This window comes from Erpetoichthys calabaricus, chromosome 7, assembly GCF_900747795.2.
Source record: "Erpetoichthys calabaricus chromosome 7, fErpCal1.3, whole genome shotgun sequence".
NCBI classification, from domain to species: domain Eukaryota; kingdom Metazoa; phylum Chordata; class Cladistia; order Polypteriformes; family Polypteridae; genus Erpetoichthys; species Erpetoichthys calabaricus.
The window spans coordinates 115,417,712-115,442,272 of record NC_041400.2 but is presented as its reverse complement, the minus strand read 5'-3'; the positions used below and the strand labels follow the sequence as shown (position 1 = coordinate 115,442,272).

General features: G+C 35.5%; 1 protein-coding gene across 2 annotated transcripts in view; it reads left to right on the top strand.

Moving 5' to 3' along the window:
* Positions 1-24,561, top strand: part of LOC114654628 (AP-3 complex subunit sigma-1) — a 90,144-nt gene that overhangs the window by 17,173 nt on the left and 48,410 nt on the right. For both annotated transcript variants that reach the window (XM_028805267.2, XM_051929421.1), the window contains exons 2-4: positions 3,201-3,292; positions 10,396-10,507; positions 19,317-19,388. In XM_028805267.2, coding sequence (XP_028661100.1) covers positions 3,201-3,292; positions 10,396-10,507; positions 19,317-19,388 — 276 coding nt within the window. The remainder of the gene's footprint in view (positions 1-3,200; positions 3,293-10,395; positions 10,508-19,316; positions 19,389-24,561) is intronic.

Below are 24,561 nucleotides of genomic sequence, written 5' to 3'. Positions count from 1 at the left end.
AAGCAGTAGAACAAGAAAAGGCATACAGTCTATACAATGAAAACATCCCAATCACTAAGACTGATTGTAAATTGACAAATGTGTACCTCCTTATGCATGTTCACAACTCTTAGTGTGGGGTTAACCTTTATTACTTAAAAGACATATTGAAAAGGAATAGAGTACTGATAATGTTGACACCAGATCAATATTTCAAATATTGTCTTAAGTCAAGCTAAGACAGTTACTGTTAAGGCACTTTGCTTCCACAGCATAACTGGTGAAATATGCTATGTGGCACTCTTGCTCTCTGTAAATGTGTCGTAAAGAGTGAAGTGGAGCAGTGCTTCCACTAAGCTGAAACATACAAATCTTACGATAAGTAGCTTAAGAGACCAAAGGAACAATGTCTTATCAAAGTGTCCAAAGCCTTTTCACTTTTTCGGCTGTTGCTGATTGCATATGTTACTTTCACATTTTGTTTTATTATGCATTTTAGGCTTTCTGTTCAGCCATTCATAAATATGAAATGAGGAATTAACATTGTGTATTAAATTGCTGTTGGTCAACAATGCCAGAACTACAAATTCCTGTTGACCTCACCTGTTACCTAAATCATCAAAAAGTATGTGATCCATATCATTATCTGCAACATACATTAAATGGCGCATTGGGCAAAACATTTGTCTGTATTTCAACTTGAATATAAAGCAGAATTGCAGGTATATTAAGCAGTAACCCACTGCCACATGAATGGGCACTAAATCATACACTCTTTAAAAAATCTGTGATTCTACAGATAAACCTGTTTGCAACCTCGTGAAATTGAAATGCATCATTTTTATGCTTAAGAACACTAGACATACTGTAGGTGCTTTTTTCCCATTACCTCAGGAAATCAATTTCTTTACGTATTACCTTTGATTTTACTGCTTGTGCTATAAAACAAAAGTGTCAGTACATTTTAAAAATGCAAGATTGACTAAAATTGCTCAGGTATCTAAAAGTTACAGAAACATTAACAACACAATTGCATCAAATTCTGCTTACATATGATATATTCTCTACAGGCCTTACAGAATTACACTAAAATCGTCCATAATTCAAACTGATGTTTTGGCTATGGAACAGATACAAATGTTAACAAAATAAATCACAGATTATTATATGTTATTTTAGTCTTTAGGAAGCATTTTTTTACTTTTGCTACATGTTCTGTAGGATTATCCTTTCACGACTTAAAGCCGTGTAATTCTAAATTGAGCACATTGCTGTATCATTTTAGTCATTTCCCATGTAATGTATTCTTGAGGTCAGTAGATGGCTATGAAGTTCACAATTTATGGAGTTTTCACATCTATATTCCATTATTTTGACAGATGATTGGGCTGAAGTGGATCTCGGTAATAAAATGCAAAAACAGACAGATTAGGAACAAATATGTGTTGATGCAGGGACTCCAAATGACCTGTTCAGTTTTTCAGAGAATGGCTACATTAGTTTATTTCCTGCTAGCAGACCTACTGTACCTGTCACAAGTGAATTTAGCATGCCAGTAAAGACGCACCTCTTGTCAGGTCTGTTTTAAGGAACAATGCCTGCTCAAGGCTACACCCAATATTCCAGTAAATGCTCACATTAACCTGCATATTATAATGACAACTGATGTGAAGTTGCAGTTGTTAAAAATCCTATAAACAGTCTTGCTTTCTACAAAGTCACTTGCAGACTAGCTGCTGACTTTCCTGAGTAAGTGGTGCAGTAGCTTCCTGCAGTTTCCACAACACCAGACAATTATCTGAGCTCCCACATCAAGAAAGCATCTCTTTTGTTTATCATGCTGGGTTATACCTCTGCTTCTAAAACCAAAAAAAAAAATCTTTGCAACTAACTGGGTAGAGGGGAACTGTGGAGGTACTTGGATGGTTTACTGCCCTTGTAATTTTTCACTGTGCCACTGTTCATGCTGATGGATACAAAATATCACAGCCCCTGTTTGTCAGCTGATGTATTAAACATGCATTAAACCATCCAGTCTTGATAAACAAATGAAATTTGTAACTAAATGCAAACTGTAAACAGAGAAGGGGTTGAACCTGGAGAACTCTTGTAAATATACCAATAAGAAATGTTTACACATACATATTCTTGTCTGACATTCCTTTTGAAGGTTTCTGAGAGCAAGAAAATGATTGCAGAATGAGGTTCATCCATACTGCCAATACTGATGCTTTGTGTAAGAAAGGACAAAGCCGGTTATACTTCCTTAGAAGGCTGGCGTCCTTCAACATCTGCAATAAGATGCTGCAGATGTTCTATCAGATGGTTGTGACGAGCACCCTCTTCTACGCGGTGGTGTGCTGGGGAGGCAGCATTAAGAAGAAAGACGCCTCAAGCCTGGACAAACTGGTGAGGAAGGCAGACTCTATTGTTGGCATGGAGCTGGACAGTTTGACATCTGTGGCAGAGCGACAGGCGCTAAGAAGGCTTCTATCAATTATGGAGAATCTACTGCATTCACTAAACAGTGTCATCTCCAGACAGAAGAGCAGCTTCAGCGACAGACTGCTGTCACTGTCCTGCTCCACTGACAGACTGAGAAGATCGTTCCTCCCCCAAACTATGCGACTCTTCAATTCCACCCGGGGGGGTAAACGTTAACATTATACAAAGTTATTGTCTGTTTTTACCTGCATTGTTATCAATCTTTAATTTAATATTGTTTTTTGTATCAGTATGCTGGTGCTGGAGTATGTGAATTTCCCCTTGGGATTAATAAAGTATCTATCTATCCATCCATCCATCCATCCATCCATCTATCTATCTAATAACATTTCCCCACAGCTGAGCAAAATTTCTTATATATATTAAATCTTTTTCATTTAACTGGATGGGTGCTAAAATAACGTTTATTACATAAATTACTCCACATTAAGTAGGAAGCATTTGTAAGTGGACTGTTACGTAACTAACATGAATTAATTAATTTTGACCACATTGTTACAATAGGGTCATCTGTACCAGTTTTGCTTTACTTATTAACAGATCCTTGTTCCAAACTCCTTGTGTTAAGAAGGGAGAATTGTTGATTCAGTATTTCACAGAATAGTGAGTAAAATCATGCAGAACTTTAAGTCTTAATTTGTAAGAAGAGTTCAGACAATTTTCAATAATATATAATCATTAATATATGTATTTTTCTTCATTATTTGTCTCTTTAGAGTGAAGATACGCAACAGCAGATAATAAGAGAAACATTTCATTTAGTCTCAAAACGAGATGAAAATGTGTGCAATTTTCTAGAAGGTGGAATGTGAGTATTTATAGAAAAAAATATAGTTGTGTTTTTTACATGTAATTTACAATATAATGTTAGTATATTTTAAATTTTAGGGTTCTACATCTAGTACTCTGAGTTTTATTATGCTAGAATAATTATTATATATTATTGGAATATTTGCTTTTTCACAATTTTTTAATATCCTTTTGTGTTATTGGAACAGGTAAGATAGGAAAAAATATATTTACAGTAAAAATGCAGATAAGCACATGGTTCGGTGTATTTTCATGGCAATAAGCAGATAAGCCAATTTTAACTTTTTATTTCTATGATCGTGTGTAACTTGGTCCACAATAGGTGTACTGTTGCTTCCAGTTGATCAGTTCAGACATTGATAGAAGAATGCCTCTAATCCAACCTTGGCAAATAGGGTGAAATTGTAAAGTACAATGTGGGAAGCTTTAAGACATAAATTGCATTTGTCTAGCTGCACATCTTTGTGCTAGATAATCCTTGCCTTAAAATGCTGTGACATTGGCCTAAATTATTTTTAAAAGGCTTGAAGTAAAACCATCTTTCATACTGACCCCTACTAAAGGAACTATGGTAGGTTCAACTGAGCTAGCATATGCCATATATCTGAAATTTTTGTTACCACCTTGATTCTTTTGAGTAGTGAGCCAATACATTAGTCCTGCAAAATGTCTTTGTATACCACTTCCAGGGTTTACTCTCATTTGTGACACAGGGAATTCCCATTTTTATATGACCCCTTGCTTCCCCTTCCTAACTGGTCAGAATGACATGGGTAACTTCCCCAAATGCACAGGGTGCATGAGAAAGAGCCTGAAGACTCCTTCAGGAATGGCATTCCAGACACCATAGCAACATCTTGATCCCGGCACTAGCTATGTAAAATTTGTAATACAACTGTTGCAGATCAGTCTTGCACATCAGAATCAGACATTCTTGGTCAACTCATTTCTTACCCATTCTGTTAATAATTTATATTTGATTTTGACTTGCTGCTGCCTCACCCGTGTTTTACAAGTGTCTCCTCACAAAATTTGCTGGTACAAGGCAGAATTCATTGTTCTTCATTAATTTGAATTTGTGTGTCACCCAAAAACAAAAATGATCCCTTAATGAGTTTATTTCTACAGACACTGTTCACACCTGAGGTGAGAACCTTCCTTTAAAATAAAATATTCTGTACAAGTATGGAAATGCTGCTTTAGTTCAAAATGTTTCCTGCACTTGCTGCTCATCTCTTTATAAAACATCTTTCTAGTGGCCATTTTGATTTATTTTATTGTTGTTGTTTATTAGATCATAGTTATAGGCAATTTGTAATATCCTTCGATTTTGTTTTCCATTTTTAAATTGCCTGTGACTTGATGGCATTCCAAGGCCTTTAAAATTATTTTAGAATGATTTCCAGTACCACAAAAGACATATGACAAACGAGAGGAGACCATTCAGTCCATGAAGCCTGTTTGTTTAGCTAATAGCTAAGCTGTTCCAATGTCTCATCCAGATTTCATTTTGAAGTGGGTCCGTGATGTTGTTAACCAAAGTTTTTTTTTTTTTTTTTTTTTTTTTTACTTCTTTCGCAACCTTAAGAATGAATCAGTAAAAACGTAAAGAAATGATGCAAAATGTAACATTTTTTAATAACTGTATATTCTCTAATCCTATCATAGATGACAAAATCAAGTCTTAAGACAAATCAAGGCAAGAACATAAATGTAACATTTTTAAAACTGTGTTAGTTTTTTTTGTGTACATCAGAGCAAGAATTATAAAATATTGTTTATTATTAAAATGATTTTTCACATCATATTTTCTTGCAAAATAAAGCAGATAATGTGTTACTCCGTTTTAAAGGTTTGTTTGTACATTTGGTTAAGACGGTGTCATACTGTGACATATTGTACTTGTGTTTCTTAATGGTAGTCAGAATAAACAATAGCTTTAAAAATCTATAATATTGACAAAGCCTTGATCAAGAGCTAGTCTATGTACATATTAGGTGTTATAGGAATACAACACAACTGCCTAACAGAGTTGTGCATTTAAATCCTGATTCAGTCACATGTAAGTGTGGAATATACCCCATGTGTTCATATACCACATATGTGTCCATTAGCTATTGATCATTTATGGATGATGGATGTACAATGAAAATGAAATAGACTGGTGCCCTGTCCATTGGCTGGTGCCTTCCCTACAACCAGAATTTTTATTACGGATTGCATTAATCTGGTTCAGAAATTGTCTTATGGATGCATAAAATTACTAAGTGAAATGTGAACGCAGAAACATTTACTTAATGGTATCTCTAAATCTTGACAAACTCCAAACATAACAGATTTGTTGGAGAGTTAGATTATGATTTTGGAATAGTTTATGTAGCTAAATTCTCTTCAATCAATTCACAAAACATTATCAAACCTAGTTAGACCAAGTATTGCTGTAGAGCTCTGGCCCAAGACTAGGTTAAGTTGCACAAAGTCTCATTTGACTAATTTGAAATTACTAGTCAGCCTAGATTTAAAAGAAGAAAATTAGTTTTACCAGCAGACTAAAACTTAATATGCAAAGATTTAAGGAGAAGCAAAGCAATCAAAACAAAACGTTTCTCTTTAAATACAGAACTGTGGCTATTCTTCTGACCTACCACTTAACGTGTTTATACATTTGTAGAGATGTGTTTTAAGTAATTTTTTTCAAGCGGTAATTAATAATAAGAGTTTCATTATACTGAAGATTATATTTTGTTACCTTTTAATACTGGCACATATTGGATACTCATGATTAAATAAGAGCTGCCGTGATACTTGCATATACTCAAGTTGTGTTTAGAATGACTATTTTAATAGGATCCTGTATCACAAAAATGCAAGAAACAATGATCAAGAAGCATAATTTGTAACAAATTTCAATAGTATGATCACACACATCCACCACAGAAAGACAGCTTTGATGAACTTGGCTTTAATATTGATCTTAAATGGAGCTGCATCATATGTTTCACTAAAATGTAAGAAAGAGAGATTAGATATTTACACAAGTGAATATGTAGTACTAGGGTGTTGTACCGTGTTAGCCATTATGAATGTAGAGAAAAGCCAAGCAAAATGACACCTTTTATTGGCTAACTAGAAAGATTACAATATGCAAGCTTTCGAGGCAACTCAGGCCCCTTCTTCAGGCAAGATGATTACATCTTGCCTGAAGAAGGGGCCTGAGTTGCCTCGAAAGCTTGCATATTGTAATCTTTCTAGTTAGCCAATAAAAGGTGTCATTTTGCTTGGCTTTTCTCTACACAAGTGAATATGTAAATGTACAAACACGCTGGTTCATGGCTTTGACACAAAAATATATATGAACCAACCATGCATAGTTTTCTATGAAGTATGGACTATTCAATTTCACACACTTGATCATTGATGTTTATCAAGAAGACACAAGACTAATGTGCCTAACAGGTTTATAATTAAAAGACACATTTTGCTGTTAAGCTTAGAAGACTATCCATATTACTAACTGAGAATGGTAAACCGGAAGGCATGGACGCAGGTACACGGCGATGGGACCATGAGACATAGTGCGCAGGCGCCTACAGCGCGCGTCTCATAAACCGCAAGCGCGAAAACGAAGGAGTCACGGCCCAAAAATGAAAGAGCTCAACTAACATGAATGAGAAGTGAAGCAACAACGCGCCCATCGCTAACAACTAACGACACAGCCACACCAAAAAGCGGATTCTGCGATGCACCCCAGAGTCAAACGGAAGAGGCTACGGAGGCCCCACAGGTCCACAAAGATAGTACGGAAGGCGCGTGAAAGTACGAAAGGCGCATGCGCGTACAACGCGCTTCTGAACTAAACGGCCACACTACACAGCGTGGTCCACGCGCTTCTGACACACCTACGGAGGCCCCACAGGTCCACAAAGATAGTACGGAAGGCGCGTGAAAGTAACCGAGAATGGCAAACCACGAGCCTGCCTGGATAGAATGAACGCAGGAGCCTACAACGAACTGTCCGTATTAAGCATACGGCATCCTCACACGTCCAAACCATATAGCATATGTAAATCACATTACAGTGATGCATCATTAACAGTACAACCACAGAGAACGCTCAGTATTAACAGTATAACAGTAAGTGCAATTATCCATATTACTAACGGTGAACAACGGATAACTAATGGAGTCACGGTCACGGCTCCAAAACGATCCAGCTCGACTAATGGAGCTACAAAAATGAGCCCGCATGGATAAAAAAAATAAACATAGGCGCCTACAACGCGCGTCTGAAACCGCGGAAGCAAAACTGCCTCGGCTCCAAAACCAAACAGCTCGACTAACGGAGCTACAAAAACGCGCCAACATGGACAAATACAATGAACATAGGCACCTACAACGCGCATCTGAAACTGCGGAAGCAAAGCAGGCACGGGTTCAAAACGAAAGACCACAACTGACGGAGATACAAAAACGAGCCTGCCTGGATAAAATCAATGAACGCAGGCGCCTACAACGCGCGTCTGAAATGCCGCAAGCAAATGAACATTCATTAGGATTAATGAATATCATTTGCTGTCATTGTCATTCACTTAACTTCCCTGAAAAAACAACTGGCAATACAACTAATGAGTTTACACGTTGTTGTCAAAAGGGTCAGGTTAGACTGCCTCCTTTAGGTGAATATCCTGAATATCTACGGAAGCTTCTAACTAACAATGTACCCGAAAGTAAAAACTTTATGGACTGCATTAGATCCTACAATAGTTCATTTGCTTTTGCATCTACCGGGGTAAATATCAGGCCACCAGCTGGCAATGGCCCATACTGCTTTCAGTGATACATTACTAACAGTACAACGACAGAAAACGCTCCGTATTAACAGTAAGTGCAAATATCCATATTTCTAACGGTAAACAACGTATAACTAATGGAGACACGGTCACGGCTCCAAAACGATACAGCTCGACTAACGGAGCTACCTGGATAAAATCAATCAACGCAAGCGCCTACAACACGCGTCTCAAATGCCGCAAGCAAAGCAGGCACAAGTTGCAGGCGCCTACAACACGCTTCTAAAGCACCGCAAGCAATAACCCGAGATAGTACAGAAGCCCCAAAGATCCGGACTCCACAGCATATGTGAATCACATACAGTAATACAATACTATATGTACTCACGGAAAACACAAACAGAAGAGTTTTCGGTGTACACTCCAATATATCTCATACATAGATCTGCGCAAACTCAAGGACATTCTATACTTGCATAACATAACACTTACACTGCTATTCTCATTTACATATATTACATAGACCTACAGATATCGTGACAGTGGACATGATACATATGTAACAATTACCGAGACAGACAGTAATCTCTTTCAAATGTATTTCGGGTTACCCAAGACCAGGGGTTGACGAGCGAAGTGAGCAGGGGGCGGAGCCCCCTAGTTGTTAACTAAGCAGCAATTTCGATTTTGCCTTTATCTTTTCTTATTCCAAATTGAAAATGTAAGCTGCTGCACTTATTACAAGCTCACTTTCCAAACTCAAAACAGTGTCATGTTTAATTTAAAGGACAAAAGAAAAAGGTCTGACTTTATTAAAGTAGATTTTCTTGCCTATTTGCACAGGGTTATGTCTTTGATTCCTTTTTCACAGTTTATTACTCCGCTTTCTTTAATGTAAAGGCTAATATTCAAATCGTCTCACTGCTCTCTTGTAAAACAAGCCTTGACTTGCTTTGTTTACACTACAGCAGGAAGTTTGCTACAAAAATACCATAATACCTTGCGTAAAGAAGCACCGCAACTAAATTACCGTAAAGCCTAAAAAAGCAGGGGCTGAGAAATTACTGATCACTGATTGGTGGCCAATCGATCAGAGCATCTCTACAAGACAATTTCTTAATAACAAATCTCTGTTGATGAATTATCTTCATTTAAATATCTTGTTTCATACCTAAAGGCACTGTACACATTTTATTGAAGGTTTGCATTCAAACATACTTACTATTTATGACAATATTGTATTTGCTGGATATTTAAACATTCATACGGTTTCGGCAACTGACACCCAGACAGCTGAACTTTTTATTTTTTTTATTGGAAGTAATATGGGTCTTCCTAATCACAAATAATGCAATATCCTATGCTGTTGGATTTGTAAGGCTATACAAAAAACAGATGTGGCTGTTACTGATCATTGCTGTGTCTGTTTAGAGATAGTCGGTTTTACCAAAATAATGTCAGTGACTATAAGCTGTCTTGCTGCACAGTCCCCTGTTAATTTCACCGAGAACATAGCTTATTTTCCTCCACTGATGCAATCTAGTGTTGACAGTTTTGTTGAACACATTCGACACTAGGCCGACAGATTGCATCAAACTATAACTCTGTAGCCAAGGTCAAGTTCTCTGATTTCAAAGGTTAGGCAATCACAGTCCAATTTAATTGTTCACTATGATATTTGCAAGAAAAATGTAATAGTCAGATGAAGAATGCAATGAAGTCTTTTGATTTAAAATTATAAAGTCACAGCTTGAATACCTTTTTCGAAAAATGTTGGGAACACTGAGAAACCACCAAGTGTAACATTAAATGCCTTAACGAGGGGCCTGAATTGCCTCGAAAGTTTGCATATTGTGATATTATTAGTTAGCCAATAAAAGATGACATTTTGCTTGAGTTCTCATTATATCCATAATGGCTAACACAGTACAACATCCTAGCACTCTTGAGAGGACCATAAGAACTTCTCTCTTTTGTATATTGTGGCATGTATATAATTTTTGTAAATCCATAAAAATGTCACTTTAGCCTAGGAAGGCAGTTGCATATTCAGTAAACCATGTTTGCTTTGCACAGTTTATTTGGAGTCACTCATGATTTTTTTGCATCAGTTATATTTGGTAGTATTTTGTAATGCCTTTTAAATATACTACATGTTTTTATTTTAATCCTCTCATATCACACTTCTGTTTTCATCTTCACATATACACTATTTCTCCAATTATATTCAGTATAAGGAAACATAATTTATGTATATTTAATGTTCTAATAATTTTGTTCTTCTCATTCATGCTCTTTATATTTTGAATAGGTTGATTGGTGGATCAGACAACAAACTTATCTACAGACATTATGCTACGTTATATTTTGTGTTCTGTGTGGATTCTTCTGAAAGTGAGTTAGGCATATTGGATCTTATTCAGGTAATATATCTGCTTGACTTATGCTATTTTTACATTATATTGGCATTTATGATGTATGATGTGTATGTTTTTGTGCTGCCTATATTTTGACTACTGCTTTTTGCACTTTGTTTTGTATTGTACCAGATTATTATTGTCTACCTGGTTTAGTGGGCCGACCATAGTTTCTGTTCTCTCAAGCTCTGTGCACTTGCCCTGCTTAAAAGCCACACTGTTGTTATTTTTCATTGGCAGTCTTGTTTTCTTTGACTGTCTTTTATTCTGAGTCTAAAGTTTAACTAGCAGTTTTTCATGGAGGTCCATGATAGAAGGATCTATTTTTAAAAATGTTGCAACAAAGCTTGAGCAAGAGTTCCTGATGAATGCAGATAGTCTGCATTGTGTTTATTTTGTGCCTGCAACAGTCCACTGCATTCTTGCCCTCAATTTTTGTACACGGGCTGGATGGGAGGGGAAATGACATTTAAGTAAGTAAATTACAAGATAAAATGTTTACATAGAAGTATTTGAAGGCATGTTATTGGTACGTCTTGCCTATGATCCTTTCTGGTTTTCTCCTGTTGATCTGCATAAAAAACAATTGAAAAACTCTGCTTTACATTGTGTACATATATTAGTTTATTTAAGCAATTCTATTTTTAAAATATAAAAAAAGGAATTAAATATCAGTATCTGCAAGAGCGTAACCACATCCATAAATGTAAAGAAGTGAACAGGATAGAATTATACCAGATGATGGCAGCAGCCTTTTGTAGAGAGGTTTCCCTTTAGCAGAGTCAGTGGCAGCTGTCAGGAAAGAAGGGAAGATGAATGGAGTAAAAAAAACTTGCAGCCCTTGGCCTGAAAATGTAAAATGGGTGGTTAGTGCATGTTTCAGTATAAAAATGGTTAATAACACACCATGAAAGCAACTATACAGTAACTGAAAGATATGGAGGTGAACGTTTTTGCGTGGCCAACTCAGAGCATCAGTGATTTGAAGATGGCAGTTCATCAATGATCCAAATGCAGTTTGACTGAGCTTAAACACTTATTTGTGGAGGATTGTGCAAATATCCCTCCCATTAGGTGTGTAAAGTTGGTATAAATATATCCAGTGAGACTCAAGGCAGTAACTCAAAACACAAGGTATTTCTACTAAATATTAACTTGGGGGTCTCTTATTAATTCTTATCCAACCCAGTTATTCTGTATGTTTAGTTTAGTTTTGCATTTTTTACGGATGTTGCAAGGTACAATTTGTTAATAAAAATTTTTTGAGCACCAAACATTGACCCCATTTATCCACAGATTGGTTATATGAGCCACCCTACTACCACTCTCACCATGATATGCATGCTTAAATTAGTACTAAGCACGTAGAAAAGCACATTCAAAGATTTATATCTGTCAGCTAGCCTGGAACCATTTGCAGGAGGATTTGGAGACTGTTTAGTTGATAATAGGGTAGACTGATCTGTCCACTTTGGTGTTTTGCACCCACATGAGAAAGAAGGTGAAATTAAAATTTTGGCAGCTGATAACAAAAGCAGTGCTCCACTTTAGTTCAACTGTGACTGCACAGGTAGGTTTTCTGTAGAAGCTTCATGAACAACATTGAAACAGATTTTTTTATATGCATTTGTTTTTGCTTTTAGTTTATTCCTGTATTGTCTTGAAGGGCAGCCCACATATTCTCATTCACTTACATGTGAATGGTAATAAATTAGTAGACCCCAACTATTAAAAAATCACACCAATTTCTGTGCAGAAATTACCCACTCTAAATGTAGAGTGAAGTGCATCCTTTAATATTTATTTTTCAGATACTTGTAATATAAATAGCAATCATTAATACATTTTAGGGAAAAGAATGTCTGATGCAAAGGAGTTCCAGTTATTTATGTAGAAATGTGCAAATGTACTATTTTTTTCTATAGCTATTTATGCCATGTTGTAAATTGAAAAGGTATTTTGTTTAAAATATAAGCCAGCCAATCAACCTTTGAATAGTAAAAGCTCTTATAAAACCATAAATGGACAAAAAATTGTCTGTTTCATCAGGTGGCCAGCAGTACATGTGTGTTATAGTTCTCAGTCTATCGTCATCTTACAACGTATTGGGCTACAGTTCCATCTATCTGTGAAAGACATTGTTACGGTTATTCTTGGCCTTCCAAATTCTTGTGATTGCTATATGATTTTTCACAGATGGCAATAGGAAAATAACTTACTGGTGTGGCACATTTTTACTAAACCTGCATTATCTCCAAGTTTGTTTGTAGTTAATGTGGTTTTTAGTGTGTAAATCATGTCCACTAAAGCGTTCCTATTTATGTAGATATGTAAAGCTTGACATTTGAACACCTTCAACTCCCCCCCCATCCAAAAAAAAGATAGCAAAAGAAGTGCTAGGTTTATTTTCTGCAGAACTGTCAGAAATGACTATATAGTTTTATATTTAAATAAATGCTTTTACAAAAAAAAAAGTAAATTTGAAATCTGATTATCTTTATTGTTCAAACTCCATCCTTAACTCTCATTTCAGTTAAGATTTGATAATTATAATCACAGATATTTAGATCTGATTATGGTAAATTCAGATGTTGCATTGTGGAAAAATATGTTAACACTGTGTCAGCATGTAGTCAAGTTATATGTTCAAACTAGTTGGAAAGCCAACAAGATGAAATAGAGAAGGGAAAAATCCTCCTGTCAGCAGTCATTGAAATATTAATGTGCAGATGAATGAAGCACATAAAATATAAATGCAGCTGTGGGATCTGATGAATACTTTGCAGAATTTTCTAGAGTGTACTAAACACTCATCTCTTGGTTTAAATTTTATTAGAAGGTAACAGAATGACTAAGTGTTTTGAACTATGCTCTGTTTTAAATAACCATGATGATGGCATATAAAAATGTAAACATGAACACTAACATTTGGTGTAAAGTTACTTTTAATCAGTTTGCTCAAAGGCTTTGAAAGTTAACCCTGTCTTCTGTTCCTAAATAATGGGTAGGATTAAGTAATACTTTCAAAACTTCATTTGACAGTGCTTTTCTTCTTGTATGTATCTTAAATGTATGTTGTATAGAGCCATGTGTTTTGTCTTAAATACATTTTAAAGGATATGCAAAATTGAAATTCAGTATTGTAATTGAGAATGTAATAATTACACAACATTAATTTTTGTAATGTGAATGAAAAAAATGCTTTACTAAGTTTGGCTTGTAGAAATTCTCTAACTGTTTAGCTGGATAAGTCTAAATGTCCTGAAACTAAATCTCATTCTAGTAAAGGGTGGACTTTAAGTGAAATGTAAACAGCTGAAGTGAGAATAGTGTGCACTTTTGTTAAAGTTGTAGATGTTGTCACCCCTCTGTGGATTCACTGTTACATTTCCATAACGTGCCAAAAAGCCCTAATGATCTTGTCTGATCTATCACATCCTGTGTTCAGTCCCCTAGCAAGTGACTTAATTTAAGAATTCAAGAACAGGATTTCCAGGTTTCAGAATTTATTTTGAGATCCATTTTGGAGTGTCTTACACTGATTTGATGAATGTATTTTTGTTAAACTAGTTTTCCGTTGGATGCTGATTTTACTGTTGTCTTTTTCTATAACTTTTTGTTTCATTTTATTTATGGTTGTCACACTTGGTAAAGTGATAAACACAGTACTGCACAAATCCTGCAACTGGTTTCTGTGTATGCAAAGTTTGCATGTCCTATATGTATCTGATGGTGCTATCCTCCAGGTACTCTGGTTTACTTCCACATCCCAAATAATGTGTAGGTTAGGTTAACTAGCAACTCAGGCCTTCTGTGAGAGAGAGATTATAGTGGTGGGTGTGTGTGTGTGTGTGTGTGTGTGTGTGTGTGTGTGTGTGTGTGTGTCTGTCTTTGAGAGAGGGCCCTGGGATAGCCTGGCTCCTTGTCCATGGACAAGAAGCAAAATCAAAACCTTGAAATGGATAGTTGTGGCCTGGCAATGGGGGTCAGGCTTCAACTAGGTTAAGCAGGTTTTAGAATGTTATGTGTTATTTATGAGATTCACCAAATCATATTCTGTGCAATCAGTGGTATTATGGCAATATAATAAAATTGTACTTTCCCTCTTATTGACCTCTTACTTGTTAAAGATACATTTTTGGTTCTGATTTCTGAAAACTGGATTGTAGCTGTTACTTTGTGCACAACAAGGCTCAATAACTGGCAATCTAGAGCCAGTTTGATTTTGATTTGCCTTGTGTCTGCCAGTAAGAGACTATATAAAACATTTCAAGCAATACTTTCTAAAATACAGTAATTTTTAATACAGCCACAAGAGGGCATGATGTGCTAAATATTAGTTTTCCTGAAAAAAGAATGTACAGTCTTATGAAAATGTTTGGGAACCCCTCTCGGCCTGCATAATAATTTACTCTACTTTCAACAAAAAAGGTAACAGTGGTTTGTCTTTCATTTCCTAGGAACATCTGAGTACTGAGGTGTTTTCCGAACAAAGATTTTTAGTGAAGCAGTATTTAGTTATATGAAATTAAATCAAATGTGAAAATATGGCTGTGCAAAAATTTGGGTACTATTGTAATTTTGCTGATTTGAATGCATGTAACTGCTCAATACTGATTACTTGCATCACCAAGTTGGTTGGATTAGCTCGTTAAGCCTTGAACTTCATAGACAGGTGTGTCCAATCATGAAAAAAGGTATTTGAGGTGGTCAAGTGCAAGTTGTGCTTCCCTTTGACTCTCCTCTGAAGAGTGACAGCATGGGATCCTCAAAACAACTCTCAAAAGATCTGAAAACAAAGATTGTTCAGTATCATGGTTTAGGGGAAGGCTACAAAAAGCTATCTCAGAGGTTTAAACTGTCAGTTTTAACTGTAAGGAATCTAATCAGGAAGTGGAAAGCCACAGGCACAGTTGCTGTTAAACCCAGGTCTGTCAGTCCAAGAAAAATACAGGAGCAGCATATGCATAGGATTGTGAGAATGGTTACAGACAACCCACAGATCACCTCCAAAGACCTGCAAGAACATCTTTCTGCAGATGGTGTATCTGTACATCGTTGTACAATTCAGCGCAATTTGCACAAAGAACATGTGTATGACAGGGTGATGAGAAAGAAGCCCTTTCTGCACTCATGCCACAAACAGTTGCTTGTTGTATGCAAATGCTCGTTTAGACAAGCCAGATTCATTTTGGAACAAAGTGCTTTGGACTAATGAGACAAAAATTGAGTTATTTGGTCATAACATAAAGCGCTTTGCATGGCGGAAGAAGAACACCGCATTCCAAGAAAAACACCTGCTAACTACTGTCAAATTTGGTGGAGGTTCCATCATGCTGTGGGGCTAGTTCAGGGACTTGGGCCCTTGTTAAAGTCGAGGGTCGGATGAATTCAAGCCAATATCAACAAATTCTTCAGGATAATGTTCAAGCATCAGTCACAAAGTTGAAGTTACGCAGGGGTCGGATACTCCAACAAGACAATGACCCAAAACACAGTTCTAAATCTACAAAGGCATTCATGCAGAGGGAGAAGTACAATGTTCTGGAATGTCCATCACAGTCCCCTGACTTGAATATCATCAAAAATCTATGGGATGATTTGAAGCAGGCTGTCCATGCTCGGCAGCCATCAAACTTAACTGAACTGGAGAGATTTTGTATGGAAGAATGGTCAATGATACCTCCATCCAGAATCCAGACACTCATCAAAGGCTGTGGGAGGCGTCTAGAGGCTGTTATATTTGCAAAAGGAGGCTCAACTAAGTATTGATGTAATATCTTTGTTGGGGTGCCCAAATTTATGCACCTGTCTAATTTTGTTATGATGCATATTGCATATTTTCTATTAATCCAATAAACTAAATGTCACTGCTGAAATACTACTGTTTCCATAAGGCATGTCATATATTAAAAGGAAATTGCTACTTTGAAAGCTCAGCCAATGATAAACAAAAATCCAAAGAATTAAGAGGTGTTCCCAAACTTTTTCATATGACTGTAAGTAGTGGAATGTATACTGCATTAATTTATTTTTTCAAGACAGCTATATTTTTGCATGATATTTTGCAAACCTGAAGCAGTCAAAGATAATATAAAGAGTGGATAACAGATTTTGACCAATTTCTTTAATAATTGTTTATATTCCACCATATTCTAAGCATCATCAGACCAGAGAGCCATTGAATAATGTATAACAAAGTGGGTGTGTAAACCATTCATGGAAGAATCCATATAATTGCAGAGTATTCACACAATTTTTCACAACTATATATCCAATAATTATATGAAAAATGAGTCAGATATTTAAATTTTGAAACTGAAAGCCAAAAACATAACTTATTTACTAAAACAATTTTTACAGTTATGTTTATAAAATAAATATACAGTACCCATTGTGAACATATGACTATTCCTAATTTAGGCTCATGTCTTATTTAATCTTTACTATTCTCTTTGGCAATGTTTAATGAAATTTCCCAGTTAGTTTTGGAAGTTTCAATTGAATTTTCCATATAGTAAAGAATTAGAACACTCCAGAAATTACTTTTAAAGCTAGTTACCTAAGCATCAAGTGTTTATTTGCTTCTGAAATTACTCTATAACATTTGAATGAACGCACATATTGATACAATAAACAGTAATTAGAATGTGGTGTTTTTAAAACAAGACTTGTTTTATTGTGTGTGGTATCCCTTAAAGTGAAGCATTTTACTTATATAATTTGTTTTCAAAGATCTGTAGGAAGTTCTTCCAGAGTTCTTGCAGCTTTTGCTGTAACTCTGTTTGACTGTTGTTGTTTTTTTTTGTTTTTTTGTAAATATCCTTGTTCCTATTACAGTCTAATACTGCTAGTTTTCCAACTGCAGATTTTCTCTCACTCTAGGTGTGGATTGTCTTCACAGTGCATGTTGGGTTGTTATCATACTGAAATAGGATTTTTTTTGCAAATAATTTGTTTCCTCAAAGGTACAGTATGATACATCGAGTCGATTTATATTTCTCTGCAGTCATTATTACATTGATTTTTGACCAGATCCCCCACACCACTGGCTGAAGTGCAAAACCCCCCCGCCCACAACAGAATCACCATCTTTCACAGAAGGCTGCAGTCTGGCCCATTTTCACCAAGTTTGCTTGCTGTTGTGTTTTTGAACCAATCTCTTCAGTATGTTGCATTTCTGCAAGAATGATTTCTTAGCTGCCGCAGCCCTACAAGAATATTTCCTGTAACACTGTTTCAAAAGGTCAAAGCTTGTACTTGGGGGACAAATAACTGCCAGATGCTGTGAAAGCACTTCATTGGATTTTCTTCTTCAAGAAAAAGAACTTCCAAGTACTTTTCATCAGTTGCAGCCAACTTCTTCCACTGCATTTTCTGTTTTAGCCTGCCACAATCCTGTTTGTTGTGCTATTACTCATGGACTAGAACCTCTTGGATATAAAACTATGATTTTGTACTGTATCTGTCAAAGCGCATTAGGGCATGCCAATATTTGTTTTTACTATTCAGTACACCCAGAAATTTGTTAAGTTGCACCACTAGCAAACTTGGTTTGGGTAAGCATTAACTGATTGATTTGAATCAGGGGTAAACCAATGTAATTGAATAAATTCCTGAAATACCTGAGTACTTTTAAGAGAGGTTCTAACCAACTCCTTGAATATCATTGAGTTTTTAAAAACAAGACATTCTTGTTAATTCTTGTTGTATCAGTGTGTCTATTTGTGTTTAGACTACCTTATGTATCGTTTTCATGACCAAATAAACACATTTGCCTAGACAACTTGGTTTAAAAATAATGTAAATAATAGTGTAAGACTTTTTTTTTTGTACGGTTGTGTGCAAGTTAAATGTAGTATGTTAGTCTGTGATTTTTAAGACAAACATTGTTTTATTACATTTTCATTTTTAGATTTTTTGTGTTTTATTTTGGTGCTATAGTTAGTAATACGATTTCCAGTGAAAGGGTGTTTGGTTGCTGAATATTACAACCTAAAACTTAAAGAACAAATTTTATATTTTAATATTCTTATCTTTTCTTGAATTAGTGTAAACCAGGGGTGTGCAAAGTCATTCCTAGAGGGCCGCAGTGGCCGCGGGTTTTTATTCCAACCCAGTTGTTTAATTAGAAAACAATCCTTGCCAATAATTACATTTCATGGCTTGTTAGTGCTTTAACTCTGCTATGTCAAGTCATTCTCAAATCCTAGATTTTTTTTTCCATTCTAAAGATATCCAAATATTTTGAAGTGTAAAACGGATGGGTAATTCTCAATCCTTGACTTTTTTGTCTTCTCTTTCCTTCCAAGTATTTAATTAAACCAAATAGTGCATGATAAATACACACAGGCGTAAAGGGTAACAAGCAAAATGGATAACTGCTGGTTTCTTTTGTCATTTGCATCTTATTGCTAATAAGGAGCAATTAAAAACCAAGAATGCAGCTGTTTAAAAAGACTTAAATAAGCAATAAGGGTTCAAAATCTTAACGAGGGAGATAACTAAAAGGAAGCAGAAGTGTTTCTAGAGCAATTAGTGCTTCTTATTAAGCAATTGGGTTGGAACAAAAGCCTGCAGCCAATGCGGCCCTCCAGGAATGACTTTGCACATCCCTGGTGTAAACCATATATTTGAACGTTAAAAGGTCATTTTGTTCATCTGAGACATCAGTCTCTCTTTATACTGGAAACATTGCAGCCAATAGTTTATGATGCTGTCTTGTAGTACCTGGAAACATGTTTCTTTGTGAAGCTCAACATGTTAACATATCTGTTGTCTCATTATAAATACTATCCACAATTTTTTGTTACAGGTATTTGTGGAAACATTGGACAAATGCTTTGAGAATGTCTGCGAATTGGACTTGATCTTCCATGTAGACAAGGTAAGTTATTTATATTGTTATCAGAAAGGTAAGTAAATGGTCCACACGAATTCAGTGGTTTTAAATGTGACATTGTTTAAGTATTACATCCAGAGCACTGCATTCAAAATATGATAGAGTTATCAATCCCTCATCCCCAATTCCTTAAGTTGAAAAGCCTGAAAAAGTGTTTTTTTCCTGTTAATGTAATCGATCATCAAGGATGCCAGATGGTAAATGGTGTTAGTAGTGTATATTTTAAGAAATTGTGCTCAAGTGGGACGTAGGATGAAAAGTTTGAAATTTTGCACTTTAGCTTATGATGTCGCCTATATCAACATTTTTAAATAGTTTCACAATAGTTTAGTTTTTTAATACATGAAAGTAGACATATTTACTTTGATGTCACTTTATCTCCATATCAGAAGTTAATTGGGAACATTTGTTTATTTATTTGAAATGCCCATCATTAATTTTCACTTAATATGGACTGTGGGTATCTCCTTTCATGTATTTAAAAGGAGGGTGGGCAACTTCCTACCTGCAGGAGCGATGCATGCTCTATCCATTACTGCACCATTGTAAAAATCTAGGTTAGTGCTGTTCCAGAATCACATTTCTGACACATGTGGCTTCATGGATTGAAGATAATGGGAATCTGCATTAACATAAATGTTGATTTTCAGTTTTGTCTTAAACCTTTTTGTCAATCCTTTACTGGATGTGTAAGATTTGTATTAAGGTTAGCATGCAGAGTTTGGACAGATGCATTTATTATTGATCTCCAGGGGCTGCAATTCTAATTTAATTTTGATGGCATCCATATTCCCACATATGGATATATCTCACACAGCTTTTATATTTTTTTGCCAAAGGCATCTCTTTTTCCTTGTAGTTGTTTATGTAGGCATTTCTAAGGCAACGTTTATTCACAAATATATGTTTACTTTATGTGTGTGAAAGTATTTAGCTTTATGCTGATTCTTTCTTTTTTACTTGAAGCTGTATTCAGTACAGATTTGTCAAAGGAAAAAATGGCATGGTAATTTATGTAATTGTTTACAAATAGAGTAGCAATATTGAGAAGTAGAGTCTGCTTTCAAAAAAGATTTTAAAGCCAAGTAAAACATTAGTTATTTTTCTACAATATCAGGTCATTTATGAAGCAAACCAAAAAAGTACTTCTGATTAAAAAGAAAGTGTAGAAGCTGTCTATGAAAGTCAGTCAGTCAGTCATTATCCAACCTGCTATATCCTAACACAGGGTCACGGGGGTCTGCTGGAGCCAATCCCAGCCAGAACAGGGCGCAAGGCAGGAATAAATCCCGGGCAGAGCGCCAGTCCACCGCAGGGCACACACACCCACACTAGGGACAATTTAGGATTGCCAATGCTGGATTCTTAAAAAAAATTAAAAAGCATTCAGAGTTAAATAAAACTACCAAAAATTAAAAATATACTGAAAATGCTTATTCCATTGCCTATAGCCTAATAATGAGTAATAATGCACTTGGGGCCGCTTGAAGTTGTAGAGCTATCCATAAATTCCATAAAGTCCCAGAGACTATTTGAGCAGAATGGAAGTTTAACTTTGCAAAACCAAATAAATAAAATTTTTTGCAATAGAACAATGTTCTGAAACAATCAAACTTGCTCATATTAACTTGTAGGTGCCAAATGCAGCAGCTCTACTTATTAAAGATAGGTACATTGTTGTTTATTTAAAGACACATTTGTTTCTTTTGAGGCATTTTTGTTGTTGTTAAACTAAAAATTGGAAAGGACAGTCGTTTTATGTTTGTTAGTTCACCTACTTCTCAATGCAGTAAGGACTAGGTTTTTGTATGTTCGTGTAAGTTACAATGTACCACAATCTTGTGTGCATTATCGGGCATTTTGAATTAAAAAAATATTTTCTTATATGAAGTAAATTAATGGGTTAAATTGAAATTAATTTAAAAATGTACAAATGATTCCACTGATATGAAGTGTACTATTCTGTTTTCTAAAATAGTAATTAAAAAAGAAACTAAGAGCAACAGAAGTAATTTATGCAGCTGTATAGCATAAACAAATACAGTATATCTATTAAATTTATCTTCTCATATAATACGTTACCATGGCTGCCCATTTGTCTGTCCAGGATTTTAAATCACCTGTAGCTTACAAACCTTTTGACTTATTGACCTGAAATTTGGTACACCTATACTACGTGACCTATATATACTGTCCGCTTTCGGGGTGATGATTTTTATTACTCTTTTTGTTTTTATTTTATTTTATTGTAGAATTAACTCTCGGCTGCAGTTCTCATTCCCTACCACCTTCGCCGTCACTTCCCCTACCTCTTCATATCTTAAATCATCCTTGAGGCAGATTGAACACTTAAGTGCCAGCTTATGTGAAAAATTAAGGAAAACGTATTAAGTAATTGTAGTACAAAAACTGACTTAATCAGTTTTAATGCAAAAAGATGCCAATGGAAGAGAAGAATTAGCGGGCCACTAGAGTGGAGAAAACAAGAGCTGCTCACAAAGCAGCAAGTGAGTCAACCTCTGCGCAAACAAATGCTAAATGTGCAGAGAAAGAGTATGAAAACTACAAGTCAAGTGTATTCATTGCATGTTATCGTGCAGCCTGCCGTTACTGGTTTCTAATAACATCAAATTGCTGTTAAAAAATGTTCACTTATATAAGTAATAAAATTACCATATTTTGTCCATGTCCCATTGTTTTAAAATGAAAACATTATTGCATCAGTACATGAACAATGGATGCATCAGACTACTTTAATGATTAATTTGATAAATTATACAAACGTTATTACTTTGCAAATATCACGCTTTAGGAAACACATTTGGATCTTGTCTTCCACCTAACATATCACTTATACCCCACCTGCACTTTGTCACTGCTGCCTATCTACTAGAGTACATCTCTAAATAAGCTGGCAGTAGGGAGCAGAGTCAAGGATTGTAACATCTGACAACATTTTATATTAATGAACAGTTATATGTACTGTTTGTCACAGTTATATGTCAATCAGCATTCATACACTATGCTCTAAATTTGACAATGGAGCGAATGAATGCTGGATCTGTATGTGTACTGTGTAAAAGGTGTGAACAGCAGTAGACCATGGTTGAAGAGAAGCATTTGGATTTGATTTTGTCAGCCATTTTCTATCCCATTACCATTAGTGTTGGTAAATGTGTCAATTTCCCTAAATCTTCTTTGATCGGCAAGCTTGTACTTAAGCAAATACTTGTATGCAGCATCATTTACTCACAAGCTTATTAATTTCAAATATGCTTATACTGCATACATTTTTAAATACCATGTATTCTCTGTGAGGTTAAAATGAGAACTGTGCATGTAAAAAGACACGTAATCATTTTATTGAAGAATTTCAGTGTGTAGCTATTTTCAGTAGGTTGTATTGTAAGGTGAAGAATTACAAGAACTAATAAATCTAGGACATGCATTTCTAGTAAAAATGCCTGTACTAATACTAACTGAAGGGGATGATTAGTTATGAATTCAGTTGCTTTTCTTTTTTTGTTATTTATTATTTATTTAGACGGATCTGTACATATAAGAACTTTTGAGTTAAATAGTAGGGAAAATCCACACTAGATACATGTTATGTTTTAATGCAGTAAAATTAAATAAGTGTAATGGGATTTTTATAGCAGGTATTATCAGTCCTCAGAGATTTTTTTTTTTTTTTTTTTTCACCATTCATTAAATGGCCTGGAATATTCAAGTAAATATGCTACAAATTGGTGAAGGAGACTTAAGTTTTTTTAAGGTGATAAAAACCACATCATAATTTTTCAAAGTGGATTACAGAAGCTAGTCATGTATTACAGGAAATATTTAATATATTTTAGCAGTATTGGTGAAATAATTTCTGATGAGCCATTCATATACTGTTTCATACAAGTGAAATTTATTGTTGAATAAATGACCAAAGAATTCACTTTTTAAAGTATACCTAGTGCAACGACAGTAATCACTTACAGTATCAATTATGCTGTCATGTCAGCCGATCTGAGTCTGTTTTTTGCACACACTATAAAAAGGAGAGATGTGAATATCTACCAGATGTATCTGTTTGATACTTATTCAGCCTCCACCTTAAAAGAGGTTCTGACCAGTTTGAAGACCAGAGCTGTGGCTGAACCATGAATAAAGCCTGTCATGCTTAGTGTATACCAATAATAAAGTCACCACATTAAATCAGGATGTGTTTGATGTAAAATTAGAATGGAGCTCTTTGGTTTTTCCATTTCAGCTGTGCCAGTGGCTGAAGCAAAAGCCCAAGTGTTGGAGGCGTTTGATTAAGCTATAGACAATGACTTTCAGGCATCCTCAAAAAGCATATAACAAATAGTTCACTAGAAGCTAAAAATGCCCTTCTTATAAGAGGAAGAACTGAAAGCATTTTGTGACTAAACTCCCCCAATGAAATGGAGAAATTTCACAGTAGGAATGCTACAGATCTGGATAAGATATAGTTAGAAAAATGTAAAGCATGAGATGGGCGCTTTTTTAAATGTATGTTTTTAGTTTTGTATTTAAGCAGTTCACAGTACATTCAAATTCACAATTGGAGATTGTGGACTTTCTTCTGAAAAGTCCATATGGTAGTATATTTCAGTTACAAAGTGATCACCCTCTTCAGCTATAAAGTGATCATCCTCTTTTAACTTCACAGGAAAGCCTGTACAATCTGCTGGTAATGAGGCTTTGGACAAAGTCAAAACAGTACTGTAGATTTCATCTTGATCATCTAAAACACGGTCATCCCCATTATCCTTTCACAGCTGCTTGAGAAGCCATGGGTGTCTGACAGTTGTGCTGGTCCTGTCATGTTGTGTATCCCTTCTGTAAATTTATGAATTTAAAATACAGTACTACAGGGCTGGTATTTTGTGCCATGTATTCACATTGTGTATTATTCTAGAGTTCTGTCTGCTTTCTTGTTGTTTTTGACTTCTGTCAAATAATGGAGAGTTTCACAGCAGAGTACAAAAAGTTATAATGAAAATCATCATCATTCTCAAAACCACCTAATCCAAGAAGGTTTGCAAGGGATCCAGAGTTTATCCCGGCAGCCTTTTATAGGATGCCAGTCCATCCCAGGGTCAACATACACACGCACACTCTAACTTGCACATCTTTGGGGATA